Raw genomic sequence first — 19752 nt, forward strand, 5'->3', positions numbered from 1 at the left:
TAGGTGCCTCATATAAAAGCATTATAAGGTACCAATAAAAACCACTGCTATTTCTACTTTAAAGGGGAAAGGGGGAAATTAAATAGTAATTCAGTGCATAGAGATTCTTAGGAGAGAGTTGAAAGCAAACTTCTCAAGTCCCTGAATCTGTAAAGGTAGACTTTGATTGCTAAAGAAAGCATAAAACAGTTTCTTCTTGGGTATATAAACATTTGACATTACCACAGATTATAGGATTTCCATTTTTTGCCCACAGCCCCTCTGTACCACTCTGGGGCAAAAATTTCTAAATAGGCTCTGAAAACCAAAGCCACTTTTACAAACCCTGGCAGTGAGAGGGAAACACCATTAAGGGCCTACACAACCCACATTCCCAGCTTTGGGTCTGTGCCTCAGGACATCATCACACCCAAAGCAATTGTCTTTTTATCTGCAATTCATAGACTACTCTTAAATTCCCTCAGGTTTTTCCCCTTCCAGTCTCCTCCCAAGAGGCTGAGGCTTTTTGCAGAAGCATCAAGAATGTCCCCACACTGCATATTCCTTCTTCAGCACCTTTCTACTCTGCACTGAGAGCTCTCCATTCATCCCGAAATCATCCATCTCTCCATATCTCCTCCATTTTTCTCTCCTTTCCATGACACTCACCTCCTCCCCACTCCCTCTCTCTCTATTTCTGTATCTATACATAGAAGGGGAAGGCCCTTAGCAGCATTAACCTATAAATGCCACAAGTTGCTATAACCCTGATCGTCCCAGAAACTAAATTCTTATTCTTTCTTCATACTTGCAATCATTCATTCACCCATTTAGTGTGCATTTGACAAATATTTACCAAGCATCGGCCATGGACTTGGTGCTTGGCTCTGGAGTACAGTAATTATCTGACAGGAAAGGTCTCCGTCTTCAGAGAACTGACATTCTAATAGGAAGAATTTGAAACAAACAAAAAAATACAGGCATTAAATGGGCTTCTTGAAAGCCAGCTTTGTAAAGCCAGAATTTGTTGAGAAACTCCAGAATATTTCGTTATAAGAAATAATGGCAACAGAGACATCACAAGAGCCAAGGGGGCCAATGGAGAGGTGTAAGAGGTATTCATGTCTGTGAATAACCCTGCTTTGAAGGTGAAATTCATGAATGTGGAGTCTTATTTTCATGCTGCATTGGGAATCCTGGAGCTACTGGCTAAAGGTAGTCTAAGAGAAGTACAGTTAAAAAGTGCTTGCAGCACATTCTTTCTAAATGTCATTGAGATAATTACAAAGATTTGAACTCCTTGGTGATGAAAGGAAGCTCTCACCAGGGAGCTTCTAGCAGCTATCCGAGGCCCCTCTCCTAGGAGAGGGAATGCAGGTCTAGTGAAGCCGGCCTTAAAGTTTAAGTTGCCTGAGGCCACAGAGTTTTTCATTCTTGCTTCACTGTGCAGAGGGAATTCAGAAGTGACAAGCGATGTATGATGTATTACCCATGCTGCACATTACTTCCTTCCGCTGGAATGGAATGTATCCGTTGGAGTAAAAAGTAAGGTTTCTTTTAAAGTTTTTCCCAAGATTAATACGGACACTCACCCTTTAGAACAAAAATGAGTTTGCAGAATGAAGATTGCAAAGACAGGACGTAGCTTTTCATGGCTCACTCTCCCCAGCATCTGTTTTACTGGGGCTGAGCTGGCCCAGGTCACCTTAAGGTGACCGGTGAGACTCGTGCCCCTGACCCTCAAAAGACAATCAGACTCTGTATATCCACACACCCCGCATTCCACAGCACAGACAGTTCATGCTGCTGCTTTGAAGCAAAATGCTCCTGGCCTTCCCTTTCCTCCCAGTACCATCCTGATGTGGGAATAGAAGTAGGCGCTCTTGAGGTTCCAAGGCACCTGCATACTCCCCGTCAACGTGCCAGCACTGGAAACCCACTGGGCCCGGCTGAGTTTCATCTGAACTGTTCTTCATGGCTCTGGTTGTAGCAATCCACTGCATTTAACCTGAATCGCCGCGGGTAATGTCATATCTGCAGCTAGCATGATGGAGCCACTGTAAACTGTTTCCTCACTACAGATCCCCTCTCTACAGCCTGATATTTGCTTCCTTGTCTCAGCCAAGTTTTCTTGACTTGAGTCTCATCATCTTTCCTGGCGTGGTGCATCCTTTCATGTCAGAGCATTCACGGGGGGATGCACCTTCCCCCTCAGCTAGCACTGCACATGAGCACACAGAGCTCCCTAGAGCAGTGTTCCACAAGTCATAGGTGCTGTGTGGGACAAAGAGAGCCTGGTCACATGATTTTGAGGAGTGTCAGGATAAAGTCAGTTTAATTCATCTCTTAGGTCTTCACCATTTAAACTTCCTTGGCCACAATTGCCTCCTCCCCACAATGGCAAATATTCCTGTCCTGCCTCATCTATAAAGCTGTTCTAAGGAATAAGTGATATAATTTGAACAAAAGCCCATCGTAAGTTGTTCTTACTAGGAGCAGTCACAGCACTTGACCTCCCTAACCTATTACAGACAGATATGGGTTTAGTCTTGGTAGCTCTGCAGCTTTGGACATGTCACTTAACCTCTCTGAGCCTCATCTTCAAACTAGGGATCATAATATTTCTGATCTGTATAGATTAAATTAGATGATATGTGTAAAGTGGGGAGCACACTGTAGGTGTTCAGCCATGAGAGATGGCTGTAAGATGAAAGATGCCCTTGAAAACCAGCCCAAGGCATTTGGATTTCTTCTGAGAGGCAATCAGAGGTCATCGTAGATCCTTAAGAAAGGGAGTGTGATTTAGTGATGTGTTGAAAATGGTACTTGAGACTGATTTTTTCAGCTGTGAAGTGCAGGAAAAAATGACCCTAAAGCACATCAGGCAATGGGCTCATACTAAATTTATTAAATTCTCCCCTTCACTGTTAATGCTCCCATCAGGAAATTTTAGTGCAAATCTCCCTGTGTGCAGCTGTGTTTTGGGCTGTGTTCTCTCACGTAAGGTGTAAGCTACGGAAAGCTCAGTGTGGTGGGAGTGAGGGTGAGCTAGTGTTAAACATGGTGGCAGGGCCAGTGTGAGTGCATGCTCTTCCATAAATGTTTGTACCCTCCCCCCAAATGTGTCCCCTTTCTGCAAGAGGCCCCTTCAGCATCCATTCAGATTGGCCATGTCCCATTACACTAGGGAAGCTGAGGCACACAAGTCATCAAGTTGCCAATGGTCATGTAGAGAGGGAAGTGGGACAAGGAGGAGATGCTATCAGAAGCCATACATTGTTTGCCACCAAATTAGCTTTCATTCACACTCAGCTAATCCCAGGAAAGGTGAGAGCTTCCCCTTGGCCACAGAGCTATTCTGTGCCCTGTTGTCCTGCTCTCTCTATTGCATGCATCTCCCATTGCAGTATGGGCTGGGCAGGCTGTTAGGGTTCCTGTGTTCCCTTTCTCTGGAGAAACCAAAATAAAGTGAGGTCAGAACTTAAATAGAACAACTTAGACATGCAAAATGATAACTTTTTGTTCTTTTGCATCTTGCCCTGGTCCTTTTGGTATATGAAAACAAACAAAGTCCAATCAAAGGCCACATTCCCCATCAAGTCCATGAGGGTCTCCCCTCATCCCTATGTCCCAGGGTAAAGCCTCTCCATCCTCACTGCCATGGGAGAAGGGCCCCAGATCCTTGTGCTGGCCTCCCCTGAAATGTTGTTTGTCCTTCCCAGTCACTGGACACTTTATGTGGTGTACCCTGAAGTACAGTTGACCTCATCTCTTTTGGGGGAACCAGCAGGATGTCCATGGTCCCTGCCACAGCCCCAGTGCCTGGTGCCCATACTCTGTGGCCTCTTCATCTTGGCCCCAGGCTCCTCTAGCCCATCAGAGGCTTCCCATGTCTTAAGCTGTGTCCAGCCCCAGCTGACTCCATGACATTGCCTGCACCACTCTCCTCAAATCCTTGCTGCATGTGCCTGTGCCCCCAAGGTCTGCACTGAACCTGGACCTCACTGTTGAAAAACAAATTTTGACACATTCAGACAAGATTTAGGAAAGTATTCTGTATGAAAAAGTATGAAAAAGATTTTCTCCTCCAAGGGAGCATGACTTGCTCTAGACTTGAACCAATCAAGTTTAAATGCAAAAGGTAAGCAGTGCCTCCTTTATTGACTGGAAACTAATCTCCTGAAACAATGGATGCCACAAATTCAGAGGGTGGGAGGCCACAGGGAAGGAAAAATACATCACTTTAAAAAGTCAAAATATTTCCCCCATGTCATGTGCAGTCACAAATAGAAAAACACTCTAATGTTTTACATTTACCAGTACACCCTCTTTTCTATTAATAATCATAGATGCTGGAAAAAATGGACTTGTATTAGAACTCAAAAGTATTTACACTCTGTAAAATCATCAATTCTTAGCCTTTTTATGAGCCATAGATCTCTAGAGACTTGAATGAAAACTCTGGACCTCTTTCAGAAAAAAGGCATCTACACAGCACCCTGTGTTAGGGTGTTCACAGACTCCCTGGAACCAATCCGTGGGGCAGAGTTTAAAACCTATACCCTCATGATTTGCTCTAAGTTAACAAAACCGCGTGCAGGAAAAGTTCCCATCATCATTTCCGCTTCTGAAACATTTCCAGCAAAGCGGAATGGAAGCAGGTTGAGGATGAACTAACCAAATCCAGCTGGCAAAGCATATGGGGTTCCCTTTGAAATAGGAGTTCTCTGCCACTAAACAGGCCACCCCCCTAAAAAAAAAAGTTACTGCTTCTACTGTTAAATTACCATACCCTACTTGCCTTCACCACGGAAATTATATGTTAATTGTTTGGGATTACAAGTTCTATTTAGTTCCCCCCTTTTAATTTCCTCTGAATTTTTCAGTCTTACAAAAAAATGTGTGCTTTAACGTTCAGCGCCTCCATACTATCCCCCAGTTAATCCTGGAATCTCAAGTTTATGTATGTATGATTATGCAAAATATACATCGTATAACACTCAAAAGGGCGGAAACCGGTTCTCATGAAGCACAGGGATGGCCTCTTATTTTTTCCAAATAGGTTTCATACTACTGCGCTGATACATAAGTGCCTCGGGACAGAAAAGGGACACCATCCCTGCATCCCGTGGGCCAGTGCAGCCGTGGCCACACACACCTACTGCTTCCATTTTGCCGTTGCTTGCAGCCCCTCACTTAGGGGAGTAAGTGAAGATTCAGAGCAGCCGAGCATCTTTTAAGTGAGTCTAATAAAAGATGTTTTGTTTGTTGCCGGTTTTCTGCTTTTAGGCTGAACCAGCGTCCTCTAACAAGTGGCAGCTGGACAAATGGCTAAACAAAGTTAATCCCCACAAGCCGCCTATTCTGATCCAAAATGAGAGCCACGGGCCAGAGAGCAATCAATACTACGCTCCTGCGAAAGAGGAAGTGCAGGACTGTGCGAAGCTGGCCGACGTTTGCCAAGCCAGCCTGCGAGACAAGGACATCAAGAGCGCCTGCAAGGAGGAGCAGAGGCCAAGGACTGCGAACAAGGCCCCGGGGAGCAAGGGAGTGAAGCAGAAGTCGCCGCCCGCCGCCGTGGCCGTGGCCGTGAGCGCAGCCGCCCAGCCGCCCGCCGTGCCCGGTGCGCCCGCCGAGAGCACACCTGCGCCCGCCCGGAGGGCCGCGGGCAAGAAGCCCACCCGGCGCACCGACAGGACCGCCGCCGGCGACGCCACCAACTGCCACCGGCCCGAGGAGCCCGCGGCTGCCGACGCGCTGGGGGCGAGCGTGGTGGGCCCCCCGGAGCCCGCCAAGACCAGGCCCTGCGGCAACAACAGAACGAGCCACCGCAAGGAGCTGCGCTCCTCGGTGACCTGCGAGAAGCGCCGCACGCGGGGGCTGAGCAGGATCGTCCCCAAATCCAAGGAGTTCATAGACACAGAATCCTCCTCTTCCTCCTCCTCCTCGGACTCGGACCTGGAGTCCGAGCAAGAGGAGTACCCTCTGTCCAAAGCGCAGGCCGTGGCCGCCGCCGCCTCCTCGGCGAGTGACCAGAGGCTGAAGGAGGCTGCGGGCCCCATCAGCAGTGGCGGCGGCCCCCGGGCCCCCGTAGGCTCCATCAACGCCAGGACCACCAGCGACATTGCCAAGGAGCTGGAGGAGCAGTTCTACACGCTCGTCCCTTTCGGCCGCAACGAACTTCTCTCCCCCTTGAAGGACAGCGATGAGGTCAGGTCTCTCTGGGTCAAAATTGACCTGACCCTGCTGTCCAGGATCCCAGAACACCTGCCCCAGGAGCCCGGGGTCTTGAATGCCCCTGCGGCCAAGGACGCCGAGAGCACGCAGCCAAGCCATCCGTCTGACGCTCCTGCCGAAAAGGCTTTGCCAAAATCCAAGAGGAAACGCAAGGTGGGCCTGGGGCTGAAGGCGGGCGGGGAGGGAGGGCTGGCTTTCCCTTAAGTCGTGGGGAAGTGGGGAAGCCCACGAGGGCTGCTGGTCGCAGTGGACAGGCAGCAGGAGTGTCCTTGCTCAGCAGACATTCCTGTAGTACCAGGTATATGCCACACACATAAGTACTTGACGTAGATTAACTCCATTAAATCCTCAGAACTGCTTGATGACCGAACACCATTCGTGGTCCCATTTTATCGGTAGAGATCATTAAGCCCAGTCCCACAGCAGGTGGATAGGCATACGAGAAATCCTTACCAAGTGTGTGCACAGGCAGGCTGGCTGCTGGACCAGTAGAAAGGCTGAACACGTGGTGCACCTCACTCTTTGCTGGAAGGGACAGGGGGACCTTGAACAGTCATGGACCTAAGAAGCCAAGAGCCTTGTAGAGTTTAAGGCTGTGACTAGGGCAAAGCATGAAATAAGTGCCAGCTGCCTGGTGGTGGGTGGACGGGCCTAGGAGGGTGAGCACCAGCCTGCTGCTCCCGCTAACCTTTACCAAGGAGAACCCAGTGGTGGAGAGGGCCTGGGAACAGGGACCTGAGGAGAAGGAAGAGAAACATTGAGTCATCAGAGAGCCGGGGATGATGTGGCACCAAAAAAGAGAACCCAGGGCAAACCGGGAAGGCGTGGAGTAAGAAAGATGGCCCGAATGCAGAGAGAGCTGGCCACCCATCTGGAAGCAGACCCAGATATCCAGCAGTGTTTGCAGACTTTTGAGGGCAGGAATAACTTCACCATAAATTAAAGCCAATTTTGAGGAGTCTGAGCCCCTCCTGTTATGGTTACCTTCAAAAGTAAGTTGGGCCACAGCGAAAAATATCAGGGGTGACAAACCAAAGATTGCAGTATTGTGGATGGTTCCAAATTTAGAAGAAAATCATTAACAACACTTGACGTACATATTATGAACCCATGAGTGATGCTGTTTCAGCACTTTGTACATATTCAATCATTCAGTCCTTATGACTTTATGAGGCAAGTATTTTTGTCACAGAGGTTTTACAGATGAGGGAACTGAAGCCCAGGGAGCCTAAAGCATCTTGCACCAGGTTCACACAAGGGCTAGGGGTGAACCTGGCCTGTCTGGCTCCAGGCTTTCCAATAAAAAGTCAGTCTGAGGGTTGTGTAGTACTTTCCCCACAGGGCCCCTGCCCAGAAGGACTCTGTGCTTGGAATTTAATGCTTGTGGTTGCCATCTTGAAAGTCATTTTCTCTCTGAACTTGTGTTTTTCAGTGTGGCATGATGGAGGGGACCTGTGGAACTCTGACATACACGTGGTCCTACCTCCTGCCTGGTTCCCCCAGGACAGGTTCTGCTGGCCCTTTGGCCCCTCAGCACTCCAAAGTTAGCAAAACGGCTTACAGGAGAAGTCTCCATCATCACTCCCATACTGAAACACTTCTGGCAACACATTGTAGAAGCAGGCCCTGTGCAGCCTTCCGGTCCCCATCTCCCTCCAGGCACCTGCACTGCTCCCCAAAGCCAGGGGCCAAGGCAGGTTGACCTAGGCATCTCACCCAACCCTAACCCAGGACCTGAGAGGTCTCAGAGAGGGGACTGCAATCTCCTAGGGGTTGCAGATTCGCCTGGGGGTTGAGGGGTGGGCCATGGAAAGGGGAAATTACCTGGCTGAACTTCCCTGCCTCTATACAACTGGCAGGCAGGGGGAAAACCTCCCCTGTTGGGCCATGTGCGTGTGCATAGTCACAGGACTGGCCCCAGCACTTCGTCAGCCTGCGCCCCCCACATATCCGCATGCCTCAAGGAACACAATATGAAATAGTAATTAAACACCACCATGACAAGTCAAGAGAGAGACTTTGACAGGCAGGAAAATGTTTTCTACTTTAGAACTTTATAATACTACTCTTTCCCTGCTTTTTTTCTTTCAATTTATTTTTTGAGGTATAATTGACATTAATTGGTTTCAGGTATACAATATAACGATTCAGTTTTTATAAATATTGCAAAATTATCAGAGCAATAAATCCAGTTAATATCCATCACTATACGTAGTTATAATTTTTTTTCCTCATGGGAACATTCAAGATCCATTCTCCTAGCTACCTTCAAATATGGGGTAGTATTAACTATAATCACCATGCTGTAACATTACAGCTCCATGACTTACTCATTTTATAACTGGAAATTTGTACATTTTGACCCCCTTCACCCATTTTGCCCACCCCTTACCCTCAACTTCAGGCAACCACCAATATAGTGACTATATACAAGCTTGGGCTTTTTTACATTATACGGATTTTGTTTTTAGACTCCACATGGAAGTGAGGTCACATGGTATTTATCTTTTTCTGTCTGACTCACCTAATAAAATGTCCTCAAGTTCTATCCACGCTGTTGCAAATGGCAGGATTTCATTTTTTATGACTAAATAATATTCTCTTATACACACATGCACACACACACCTCATCTTCTTTATCCATTCATCCATTGACAGACATTTAGGTTGTTTCATGTGTTGGCTATTGTGATTAATGTTGCAGTGAGTATGGTGTTACATAATATCTTTTTGAGTTAGTGTTTTCTTTTTCCTCAGTTAAATACCCCAAATTGGAATTGCTAGATCATATGATAATTATAGTTTTAATGAGGGGGGGGCCCACCATACTGTTCTCCAGAGCAGCTGCATCAGTTTACATTCCCACCATCAGTCCACTTTCTCATCCTCGCCAACACTTGTTATTTCTTGCATTTTTTTTTAAATTTTAGCAGTTCTAACAGTTGTGAAATGATCTTATTGTGGTTTTGATTTGCATTTGCCTGATGATTAGTGATGTTGAGTATCTTCTCATTTATTTTTTGACTATCTGTATGGAATCTAAATATCTGTTCAGATTCTCCGCCCCCCCATTGTTTAATGGGGTTGTGTTTTTGCTATTGAGTTGTATGAGTTCTTTATATATTTTGGATATTAACCTCTTATTGTATACTTGCAAATGTTGTCTCCCATTCAGTAGGTTGCGTTTTCATTTTGTTGATGGTTTTCTTTGCTGGGCAGAAGCTTTTCGATTTGATATAGTCCTACGTGTTTATTTTTGCTTTTGTTATCTTTGGTTTTGGTGTCAAATTCAAAAACTTTCACCAAGCCAATATCGAGGATATATTCCTGCGTTTTGACAAAGGGGCTCAGTGTTTTCATTCTACACTGAACCCTGCAAATTATGTAGTTGGCCCCTCCTGGATAACCTTAATCAGGGGACCTTACTTCTCTGTACTTCAGTTTCTTCCTTTGTAAAATGGTGATATCCTTGCAGAGGTATTGTCAGGTTCAGACCATATAGTACAGTGAAACAGCATAGCTTACTACTTCTCTACCCCTCTTTCTTTCTGTTTCCCTCTAGCTACCCTGCCCTCCTCATTACTTATTGGATTTATGGGTAATGGATAGACTACTGGAAAGAAAGAGAGACAGAGAAAAACAGTTATAAAAAATATGCATAACTAGAAATTTATAAATATTGTTTAGAAATACATGTAGCTATCTAAACATACATACAGAGATGTGCAGAAAGACATACATATAAATTCCATAATATTCTATATTTAAGTAATTTATGATGGCCTTTTAAAAAAATTTTCAACTTATGAAACTTCATTTATACTAAGCCTGACACCTACCCCTCCTCCTGAAATCTGATTAATCATCATTAAATACAGACACAGAGAAGTGAAAGAACATTTTCATACCAGTCTTCACTCAGCATCTGAGGTGTTAAGACCCAGTACTGGGACACCATAGACATGGCTGCCAAAGGTTCAGAATCTAGAACCTGCTAGAACCCCAGAGCAGAAGACTAGGGATTCGGAGCTTTGGTTTGCAACCTCCTTGGGGTCACTATTCAGTGTGAGCATCTGGGATCCTGTGACAGAGGCTGTGACAATCCCAGCTAGAGAGAGAAGGTCAAAGTCTTTTTATCTTTGAAGCCAGCACTTGTCTCCTGGAAAACACTGCTGAGAGCCGTGGATATGCTGTTACTGTGTTCCTGCTTTCTCACCAACAATAGAACTTTGTTGAGTGTGTTTACACTGCACCCTAATACACATGTAAAAGGTAACCACAATCATGGAAACAAGAATTCCATTGAAATACTCTTCTATAAAAAGGTACATTAAGGATTATAAGATGTCAAAGGATAGTTATTGTTAACTAGAATTAAAACACCAAGAGGTAACAACCTTTGCTTGAAATTCATAAAAGCCATAAATTTCAAAAGAAAGGTCTAGGCTTGTCATTGCCTTTATGGCATTAAGCTTAGGATATGGTGGTTGTACTTTATTCAGATATGAAGAAATGCCAAAATGAGAGACACTGAACATATAGTGTGAATTCAGAACAGGTCGTCTTTGGAGAGCTAAATCAGATGTGTTGATGGTAGACCAATTTTCATCATTCACAGTGTTCTCTCTCTAACAGTGATCGCAGGGTCATGCTTTTCCTCTCAAAAAACTGTCAGTAGTAAAAATGACAGATTTCATGGTCGAGGAGCTGTCCGGGAGCCTAGAACAAGGGGAAGAAAACAGCAAACACACTGCTGCTCCAGACCCTTGCCAGAGAAACTGAGTGAGCTGGTCTCTCAGGAGGCCCTGTTCTGTGGAAGGTCATGATGGGAGCTCATTATGATCCCTTGAAATCCAAAGCTGATTGGCTTTTGCTTATTTCCATGCAGTGTGACAATGAAGATGATTACAGGGAGGTCAAGAAGGCCCAGGGAGAGAAAGAGAGCTCTTCGCGACTGACCACCTCTGCCAATAATACTTTATCTGCAAACCATTGCAGCATGAACATCAACAGGTATGCATGTTCCATTGAAGGTAAGAGGTGAGCCGGACGGATCTCTGGGTCTGAAAGGCAGGTACCATGTTGGAGGAGAGTCAGAACTTTTAATGCCTGCTCTGGTCTGGGTCCCTAGACTTGTTTCCTTTGATCTAACCTAAGGCTAATAATTATGCCCAGAGGTGTCCTCGTGTCACAACCCCAGATACAGTGTCAGTACTTCTTTCTAACAAAAGACCGGTTACTCTCAAAGACTTGTGCTCTCAAAGACAACACCTTCCCTCTGAAAACTTAGTAACTGAATTTTCAAACCCTTATTTTAATAGCCACTAAACCTGTAAGAACACTAAGCTTATTACATGGTTGAAGAAATATAAACTTTGAGGGGAATCGCTTATAGACTAAAATTGTAACATTAGGCAGGATCTGTGTCTCCAAGGTTAAATGGCACCCAGTTACTCCTTTAAAGGGGTTCCAGACAGACCCACATTGCACCAAATCCCCTGTGACAAATGGCTTTCCAGCAAGGCAAGGTCCCCAATATTTATTAGAAGTGAGTAGCTTATCATCAGTCATAGAAGCTCTTTCCATTTAGAAATACCACAGCTCAGAAACCACTTTTCCTCTGCTAAGACACTCCTCACTCTCCCTGACTGTGTACATAGAATTTTTAAGGGGAGATTAATGTTTCAGCACAACACATAAAAATGTAAACTGAAAGGTTAGGAGAAGATGTAGAGCAGTACTAAAACTCAAAGAGGAAATTGGAGAGTGAGGATACATGAGCACAGGCGCACTGCAGTGTGAGAGTCACCTTGGGAAAGAAGGCGAGAGCTCTTGAAGGTTGAGCGAGAGAGTGTGTGTGCAAGCTGGCCCAGCCCACAGTGCTCTGGGCCTAGTAGGTGGTCTCCCAAAATACTGGGGAAACATGATGAGGAAAAATATGGTTCCAAGATGTCTTTTTTAAATGTGTGATATAGTTGTAAATGTGCTTCCTTGTTAGTGCATTGAAAGCCTTTCTAGCAGGTCCTAGTAACTGCTGTAATCTCTAAGTAGTGATGAATAGATATAAACAATATTTTGAGATGTCTGCAACAACTATGACATGACACAAGGATATCTGTGGTTTCCTACTGATGACACAATCACGCATTGCTAACACTACTCCTGCCCAACCACTACTCTGGAAATGCTCCATTTCAATGAGAAGTTGTAACTTTTTCCCACCCAAGTTTATAGACCCCAGGCAGGATAAAATCTCTTGCTCTAGAGCCTTTGCCTGGCAGAGCGTCTAACTCCAGTAGCTTTATTTATGTTACATAGTGACACTTGCATGTAAGAGTGTTTTGAATTCCTTCTATGAAAGGTGGTCCATGTACCTCAGGAACATATACAAGGGGAACACCTCTCCCAAAGATGAGATCCAGAGCAAGTTCTTTTGGTCAACTTGAGTATGGAAACTTATAATGATGAAGAAATAGTCCTATGTCCATAACAATATTTAATACAATAATTTAGTTTTCTATGAACATTTAAAACCACATAAGATGGGGCACGTTGGTGGCTAAATGGTTAAGCATCCGCCTTTGGCTCAGGTCATGATCCTGGGGTCCTGGGATCGAGTCCCACATCGGACTCCCTGTGGGGAGCCTACTTCCCCCTCTGCCTATGTCTCTGCGTCTCTGTATTTCTCATGAATAAATAAATAAAATCTTATTTAAAAAATTAAAAATTAAAAAAACATAATATGTAAAATAATAGAGGTTTAGAAGTATGACTTTTTCACTCACATGTCAAGACACAATTATATACAGACTGTTCACATCTATCTTCAACATCAGTGTCTTCATCATCACTAACTGAGCCATTTTTTATTTGCTTCATGGAGTTTTCCAGAACACATCTTCTCACTTCTAGGTTGTTAGATGCACAGTACTTTTTGAATCAGAAATCAATCACCAGAAACTCTATCCCTACACAGATCAATTTGCATGACACTAAGAACCTTGTTACTTTAACATTAAGAACCTTGGCTTTATTATCTGTTCTAAAGGGCTGTGTTTGTAATTTCTACACTGTGACCACCAACTTAAGGAAATTGCTTTTTGAAGTGACTTTAATGGCTTGTTTGCAGTGATAGCCAACATGTGCAATTAAGAAGTAATAACTGCAGGAATAGTGACTAAGTTTTTGTTAAATGGATTTACCCTTTTTTAACTAACTCTGTTAAGTGACTTCTATGAGCATCCCAAATTAGCAATGTTGGAGTTTATTTCAGGTTATTGCGTGTCTTCCTTCAATTTTTTTTTCAGGGTAAAGTAACAGAGAGAGGCCTATCAATATAACATACACTGCAAAGATTCAAATACATGTGACTCCCTTCTCTGATGGTTAATTTTGGGGGGAGTTATGTTCACGCATAAACAAAAGTTTTACTCATTAGTTTGGGGGGTTTTTGTTTTAATTGATGTATAGTTGACATACAATATTATGTTAGTTTCAGTTATATAACATAGTGATTCAACATTTGTGTGTATTCATTTGTTTTGCTTTTTAAGTTGTACATATAAGTGAAATTTTACAGTATTTGTCTTCATCTGGTATAAACAATTAATTTGGGAGGTGAAAAAAGGAACTAGAAATCAGAAAATATAACTTTTTTTTTTAGAGAGGGAAGGGGAAGGGGCAAAGGGTGAAAGAGAATCTTAAGCAGGCTCCACACCCAGCCCAGAGGCCAATGTGGGGCTTCATCTCTTGACCTGAGATGAAGACCTAAGCTGAAATCAAGAGTTGGACACTTAACCCACTGAGCTACCCTGGCACCCTCAGAAAATATAACTTTTAATTAGAGTTTTCTATTCTGTGTTTGTTCTGATCACTATCTGGTTAGCCCAGAAACCTAACAAATGAAAGTTGGCCTCATACTTTGCAGATTATTCTGTGATTCCATTATTCTCTATATAATAATTAGTACAAGCTCAGGTGTTAGCAAAAGTCCTTTTAGAAGTAGAGAACTCATGTACCATGTGATTGACTTTCCCATTACTTGCTGCTTAGATTTGTTAGGAGAGCAGTAAGTGTTGTGTATTTTGAGATCCTTGGATGAAAAACTCAGAAAGATGAAAGTCTTATTAGTCTTAGTCATTTAACACCAGAATTATTATTCATCCTGATAAGACAAGGAAGGAAACAATGAGTAAAATTTACTTATTGTTTGCTATGGTCCTAAGGCCATAAAATTGTTTCCTGGTATAATAATTCTCAAAAAACACCTTCCTACCAATAGGTTTTAAATGGGAGGTTTGGGTCATATATAAAACATTTACCTTTCCCTGTGCTGACTGTGTGACATTCCATTACTGTGATTTCCTTTTTCAGCTTGGCAATACCAATAAATAAAAATGAAAAAGTGCTCCGGTCACCCATCTCACCCCTCTCTGATGCATCTAAACACAAATACTCCAGCGAGGACTTAACTTCTAGCAGATCAAATGGCAACTTCACTTCTGCTTCCTCCAACAAAAAGCATAAGGCTGAGAGCCAGCTGCAGTCTCATGCTGGAGACCTCACGGTATGTTGATTCCCTTCCTTTCCCAGTTAAAATAAAAATGAAATTGAACACACCCCTGTACTCATCTGTCTCTAGCCCAGCACAGCCTAAACACATGCTTGAGGTCCTGCAAGAATCCCTAAATGCTGCTCTGGGAAGACCTGGTGAACGAGCATGCCCCATTACCTCCTCCCACAGAGAGCTCCAGAAGACATCAGAGGAAGCATTGCAAGCCTCTTCTGCTTAGCACACTTCTTGGCAGGATTGCATTTCCCACTCTGAAGAGAAATGGCCCCAAAGGAGTACTATCCCAAGGCATTGTAAATTGGGAGTTTGGGACCAACAACCAACCTTTTCATTTGGAAATATTCCTTGCCCCAGGGCAGAGTTAAATCTGGGACTCCCACTCCACTCTTGGTGACCAGCTTATAGTGACTGAATTGTGGGACCCTGCTACCACCCTTTCTCCAGCACCCTTCCCAGGGATGATTCCAGCTGCCGGCACTGCCCTCAGAAAGGTCAGGAGACTGGGGTCCACAGTCTGTCTAGCCTCATATCTTAATCAAAATGTGACTTCAAGCCAGTTGCTTCATCTCTCTGAGCTGGTTTCATTTGCAAAATAGTGGCGAAAAGATTTTAATGACCTACTATTATCTGAAGAACTGACGGCCTCTGGATACCTATGCAACTAATACTTCATGTTAGTTCCTCTTTACGGCCACTGGTGGTCCTGGATCATGCATCCTCTGGGACACATTCTTTAATTCCAAACTCTCCTTCCGAATTCTCTCAGGTCACCACCGTGCTATCAGTACCAGCAGGGCTTTGTGAGGCAGGGAGAGAAATGAGACATGAGAAGAGGGCCCTGCAAGGAAAGATGAGGGAGGCAGTATTTAATGTTCTAGCCCATTTAATGTTCTAGAGGTAAAATAGTTGGTAGAAGGTCTGGCAAGAGCTGACATCTTGTCACATCAGGAAATTAATAACCCACTGATGCACCCTTATTTGGGAACAATTATCTTTAATTCTAGACTCACAGAATCTAGAAGACCCCACTAGAAAATCCTAGGGGATCCCTGGGTGGCTCAGCAGTTTAGTGCCTGCCTTCAGCCCAGGGCATGATCCTAGAGTCCCGGGATCGAGTCCCACGTCGGGCTCCCTGCATGGAGCCTGCTTCTCCCTCTGCCTGTGTCTCTGCCTCTGTGTGTATGTGTGTGTGTGTGTGTGTGTGTGTGTGTGTGTGTGTGTGTATGTATGTGTCTCTCATGAATAAATAAATAGAATCTTAAAAAAAAAAAAAGAAAAACCTGGAATAAAAAACTGCCGATTCAAATTAAAACACAAAACATTTCTTCACCTCCAGATCCTGATATAAAAGCAACCATGATGTCTAGAGAATTGTAAAATAATTACAGTCTTTATTCAGTCATTCTTTCACCAAACAGATGTTTATTGAGCAAGTACTTACCGTGTGCCAGGCACTGTCAAGCAATGGAGGTCTAGCGATGATCTAACAGATTCAGTCTGTGCCTGTGTGAAGCTCACAGTCTAGCTGAAGAGAATGACATAGACAGGAGACCACACACATCCATAATGACTGCCCTGAGTGCCAAAAAGGAAATGCAGAGTCCTAGGGGCTCTTAACAACAAAGAGCCTTGACCTGCACATAAAAATCATTCCATATTTAAAGAAGCATTTGTACACACTCAACACATTTTATTTACTTCAGAGGAATCTATTTGAATTTCATAACCAAAGACAGTTGCTTTATGATTCATGGGTCTAGCACACAATAGGTGCTCTATAAATATCTGAATCTGCAGGGAATAAGATTTTTTAATTTTTCACAGATCAATAGTGTTCCTTTTAAAAACACATTTTAAATAATTTCTATTTATTCCCTTTGCCTTTTCCTATTCTTAACAGACAGCTAATGAGAATCAGTCCATTTGTGACCTGAATGACTTTTCTTTTGCAAGGGAGTATAACTCAGCAGTTCTGAAAGCTTGGTTTCTGGATCAGCATCACCTGGAACTTGCTAGAAATGTGATGTTCTCAGGCCGCACTCCACACCTACTAAATTCAACTCTGGAGGGGTGGGGGTCCAGCCATCTATGTGTTGACAGACCACCACCACCACTACCAACCCCGCAATGATTCTGATGCAGAATTCACCTTGGAGAGCCATAGGTCTGACCAACTGGGAAAAAGTAGGAGCTTCAGTCCTAGGCCCGAGGTGTCACCCACAATAGCTATTTGAACTTGGGCAAGTTACTTAAACTCAGCTAACCTCAGTTTCTGGACCCATGATAGTGGGCAACTGAGAACTTCCCTTTCAATACTGTTATAAGAATGACATTTGACAACACGTGTAAAAGCCCTCAGCACAAGAACTGGAACGCATGTATTTCCTTGTTCATTATGTAGACAAAAGAAATCATCAGTCCTAACAGAACAATGGGTTGCTCTTTCAGCCAGGTGGCCAGTTTTTAAAAGAGTGGTATGTTATTTTGTTTAGAAAGCTGCTCACAACAATTCCGAAAACGTTCTCCACAAGTCACGGCCACAAACAGAGCCATGGTCTCCAGGTTCCAACGGCCACAGGGATTGCAAGAGGCAGAAACTTGTCTTCGATGATATGTGAGTGTGGACTCTTTGTTGATATGGTGAGGGGCATGGTAAAACAGAAACTCCTTGGGTAGAAGGTTTTTATATGCATGACTTGGTTAGGGTAAGTGTTGCCTTCTCAAAGGGAACTGGAGCTTAACTTTGAATGCACCCCTGAGTCCTAGTGGGCTTTTTGAATGGCTACAACAGCCAGAGCTACTGGGGTTGTGTCCAGGATGTCAGGAAGCTAAGGCAAGTGGCATCTGTGAGTCTTAACATTTCTGAGCACCTGCATTTTGGACTGTTGGCAGTTGTATGCAACCAGAAAAAGAAACATTGTTGGTTTTGTAAATTATTACATGCAAAGGATAATAGCGACTCACTCCTGGCTTGTTTTCTTCTAAAATGCTATATTCTTTATAATAGTATAAACAGTACTTATACAGGAAAAAAATATCCTATCATCCTTCTAGGAGAAGTGATAAAATGATACTGAAAATTACTTAGGCTCTTAGGGGAAAAAAAAATAAATGTCAAGGACAAGCCTAGAAGACAGAAAATATGGTTTCAAGAGTTTGGCTTGAATCCTGTTTTCAAGCATCCAGTGCATGGGGTGAAACAGTGCCCAGCACGGAGCCTCCTGTCCTCCACTCGCTTATATGAGGGGACAGACTATAAATCACTAACCCCACCCAAAATTGGAAAAATAAAAGGTGCCAAATGTCTTCGAGTTCCAACTCCCTTATCAGGAAAAATGAATCATGACACCTCTCTTCCAGAGGCTCTCCTAAGACTCAGTTAGTTGAGATCTCATGAGGGAGACCATCTGTGCAGAAGTGATGACTATTCCATCCTCATCTTCTACCCATCCTCTTCTCCAGCCCTGACTTCACCCAGGGTATAGACGTGCTCTATTTATTCACCCCATAGACTTCTCTGAGAAATGAGAGGACTAAGTTGTAGTCCTTAATTTACACTTGGACTTCAGCGAGCTAATTAAGGGCACAGAATTTGGGAGTTGAAAGCCAAATCCACACTTTTGGTTTGTTCCACTTACTGAACATATTCCAAGATAATTGGATTTATGAAAGTTTAAGGGTGGCCCAAGAGGGCATATATTTTTCTCTTCTTCCCATGGCGGCTGCAGCTGCACTCAGCCCCATCACAATCTCCTCCTGGCCCTTACCACCTCCCCTCTCCTCGGTTTCTCCACTGCCCTAAGAATGCAGCAAGGGAAGTGGTCATTAATCCCCGGAGAGGGTGCATGTAGTGGGAGGACAGTCCCATACATATATATAATTAGGTTTGATAGTATAAATTGTTCATGTGAGCTCTAGCTCTAGCCATTTGTAAAAACCGGAGATTAGAACTGTGTCTGATGACAACATGGCAATTTACATTCAGAAGTCATAATCTAACAACATGATCAAACACAACGTGCATTAGACTCTGAGGTGCTTAACACATCCAACATTTCCAGCAGGTGTTGTTGTTAAGGGCATGGTATTTTAATATACATACAATGGTACCACATGTATTGATACAATGATATTAAGCACACATATAGAACATTTAAATGTAAGGAATTTTCCAATATATGGACCAAAAAGCTAAGTCAGAAACAGCAACAACTAAATGGCCGTACTTCGATCTGCAGTTTCTTGGACCATTTACAAGAGGAAATGTTTCTCAATCTGCCAGGGCTATTGCTAATATAATTTTTTCAGTATCTGTGTCAACAAAAAAGCTGTTATCATTCGTTCTTCCCATTAACAATATGTAAAATTTTTCTGGCTGACAGCTACAATAAAACTGTTTCTCTTTTTACCATTATAGATATAATATAATAAAGAAGCACTCTTACATATACCTCATATGGAGAGATAGATGTCATGTTCCAATTGCCATGTGTCCCAATTGACTTGAAATCCATAACAGTAAAATAAACATGCAACTCAAACAGCCACTCAACCTGAACTAAGAAAGTCTTGGGAAGATCCTTGAAGCTTGAAAAGCCAAACCAGGCATTATTTCTTCCTTAAAACAATAAAAATCCATGTCCCTTAAGAGATCGCTAGGAGGAAAGCCACCTAAACTTATACAGAATGTCTCCCAGGTCCAGTTGGTATGTGCTGGCACACTGGCTGAGCTAGGATATGCAATTAATTAATCCTCAGTTATTAATGCAGGAGCTGGGGAGGCACATGAGTGGCTTCCCCAGGAAGGTGCCTGGGGACCACAAAACTTCAGTCTCCTCCTGTTCTGCTCTGCTCTGCACCAACCTCCCCACCAGCAGCCTCTGTTGACAGACAAGGACCTGGCTCCTGTCACTTTCCTTGACTTCTCACTTGTCAACAAGCTGTGAAACAACCAGAGAGGGCAC

The 19752-nt window shown here is 43.7% G+C and overlaps 1 protein-coding gene and 1 long non-coding RNA gene across 5 annotated transcripts in view; one reads left to right on the top strand and one right to left on the bottom strand.

Moving 5' to 3' along the window:
* The window catches only part of AFF3 (ALF transcription elongation factor 3), a 532210-nt gene that overhangs the window by 481846 nt on the left and 30612 nt on the right, over positions 1–19752 (top strand). For all 4 annotated transcript variants that reach the window (XM_077915033.1, XM_077915032.1, XM_077915034.1 and 1 more), the window contains 4 exons: positions 5269–6369; positions 11105–11229; positions 14590–14782; positions 17281–17402. In XM_077915033.1, the coding sequence (XP_077771159.1) occupies positions 5269–6369; positions 11105–11229; positions 14590–14782; positions 17281–17402 (1541 nt within the window). The remainder of the gene's footprint in view (positions 1–5268; positions 6370–11104; positions 11230–14589; positions 14783–17280; positions 17403–19752) is intronic.
* LOC144323987 (uncharacterized) overlaps positions 1–19752 on the bottom strand; it is a 44452-nt gene that overhangs the window by 3046 nt on the left and 21654 nt on the right. The window contains exons 4-5 of the long non-coding RNA XR_013389362.1: positions 15410–15626; positions 836–922 (exon numbers count right to left, since the gene is read on the bottom strand). This is a non-coding gene — a long non-coding RNA (uncharacterized LOC144323987). The remainder of the gene's footprint in view (positions 1–835; positions 923–15409; positions 15627–19752) is intronic.

Source organism: Canis aureus, chromosome 11, assembly GCF_053574225.1.
Source record: "Canis aureus isolate CA01 chromosome 11, VMU_Caureus_v.1.0, whole genome shotgun sequence".
Classification (NCBI taxonomy): domain Eukaryota; kingdom Metazoa; phylum Chordata; class Mammalia; order Carnivora; family Canidae; genus Canis; species Canis aureus.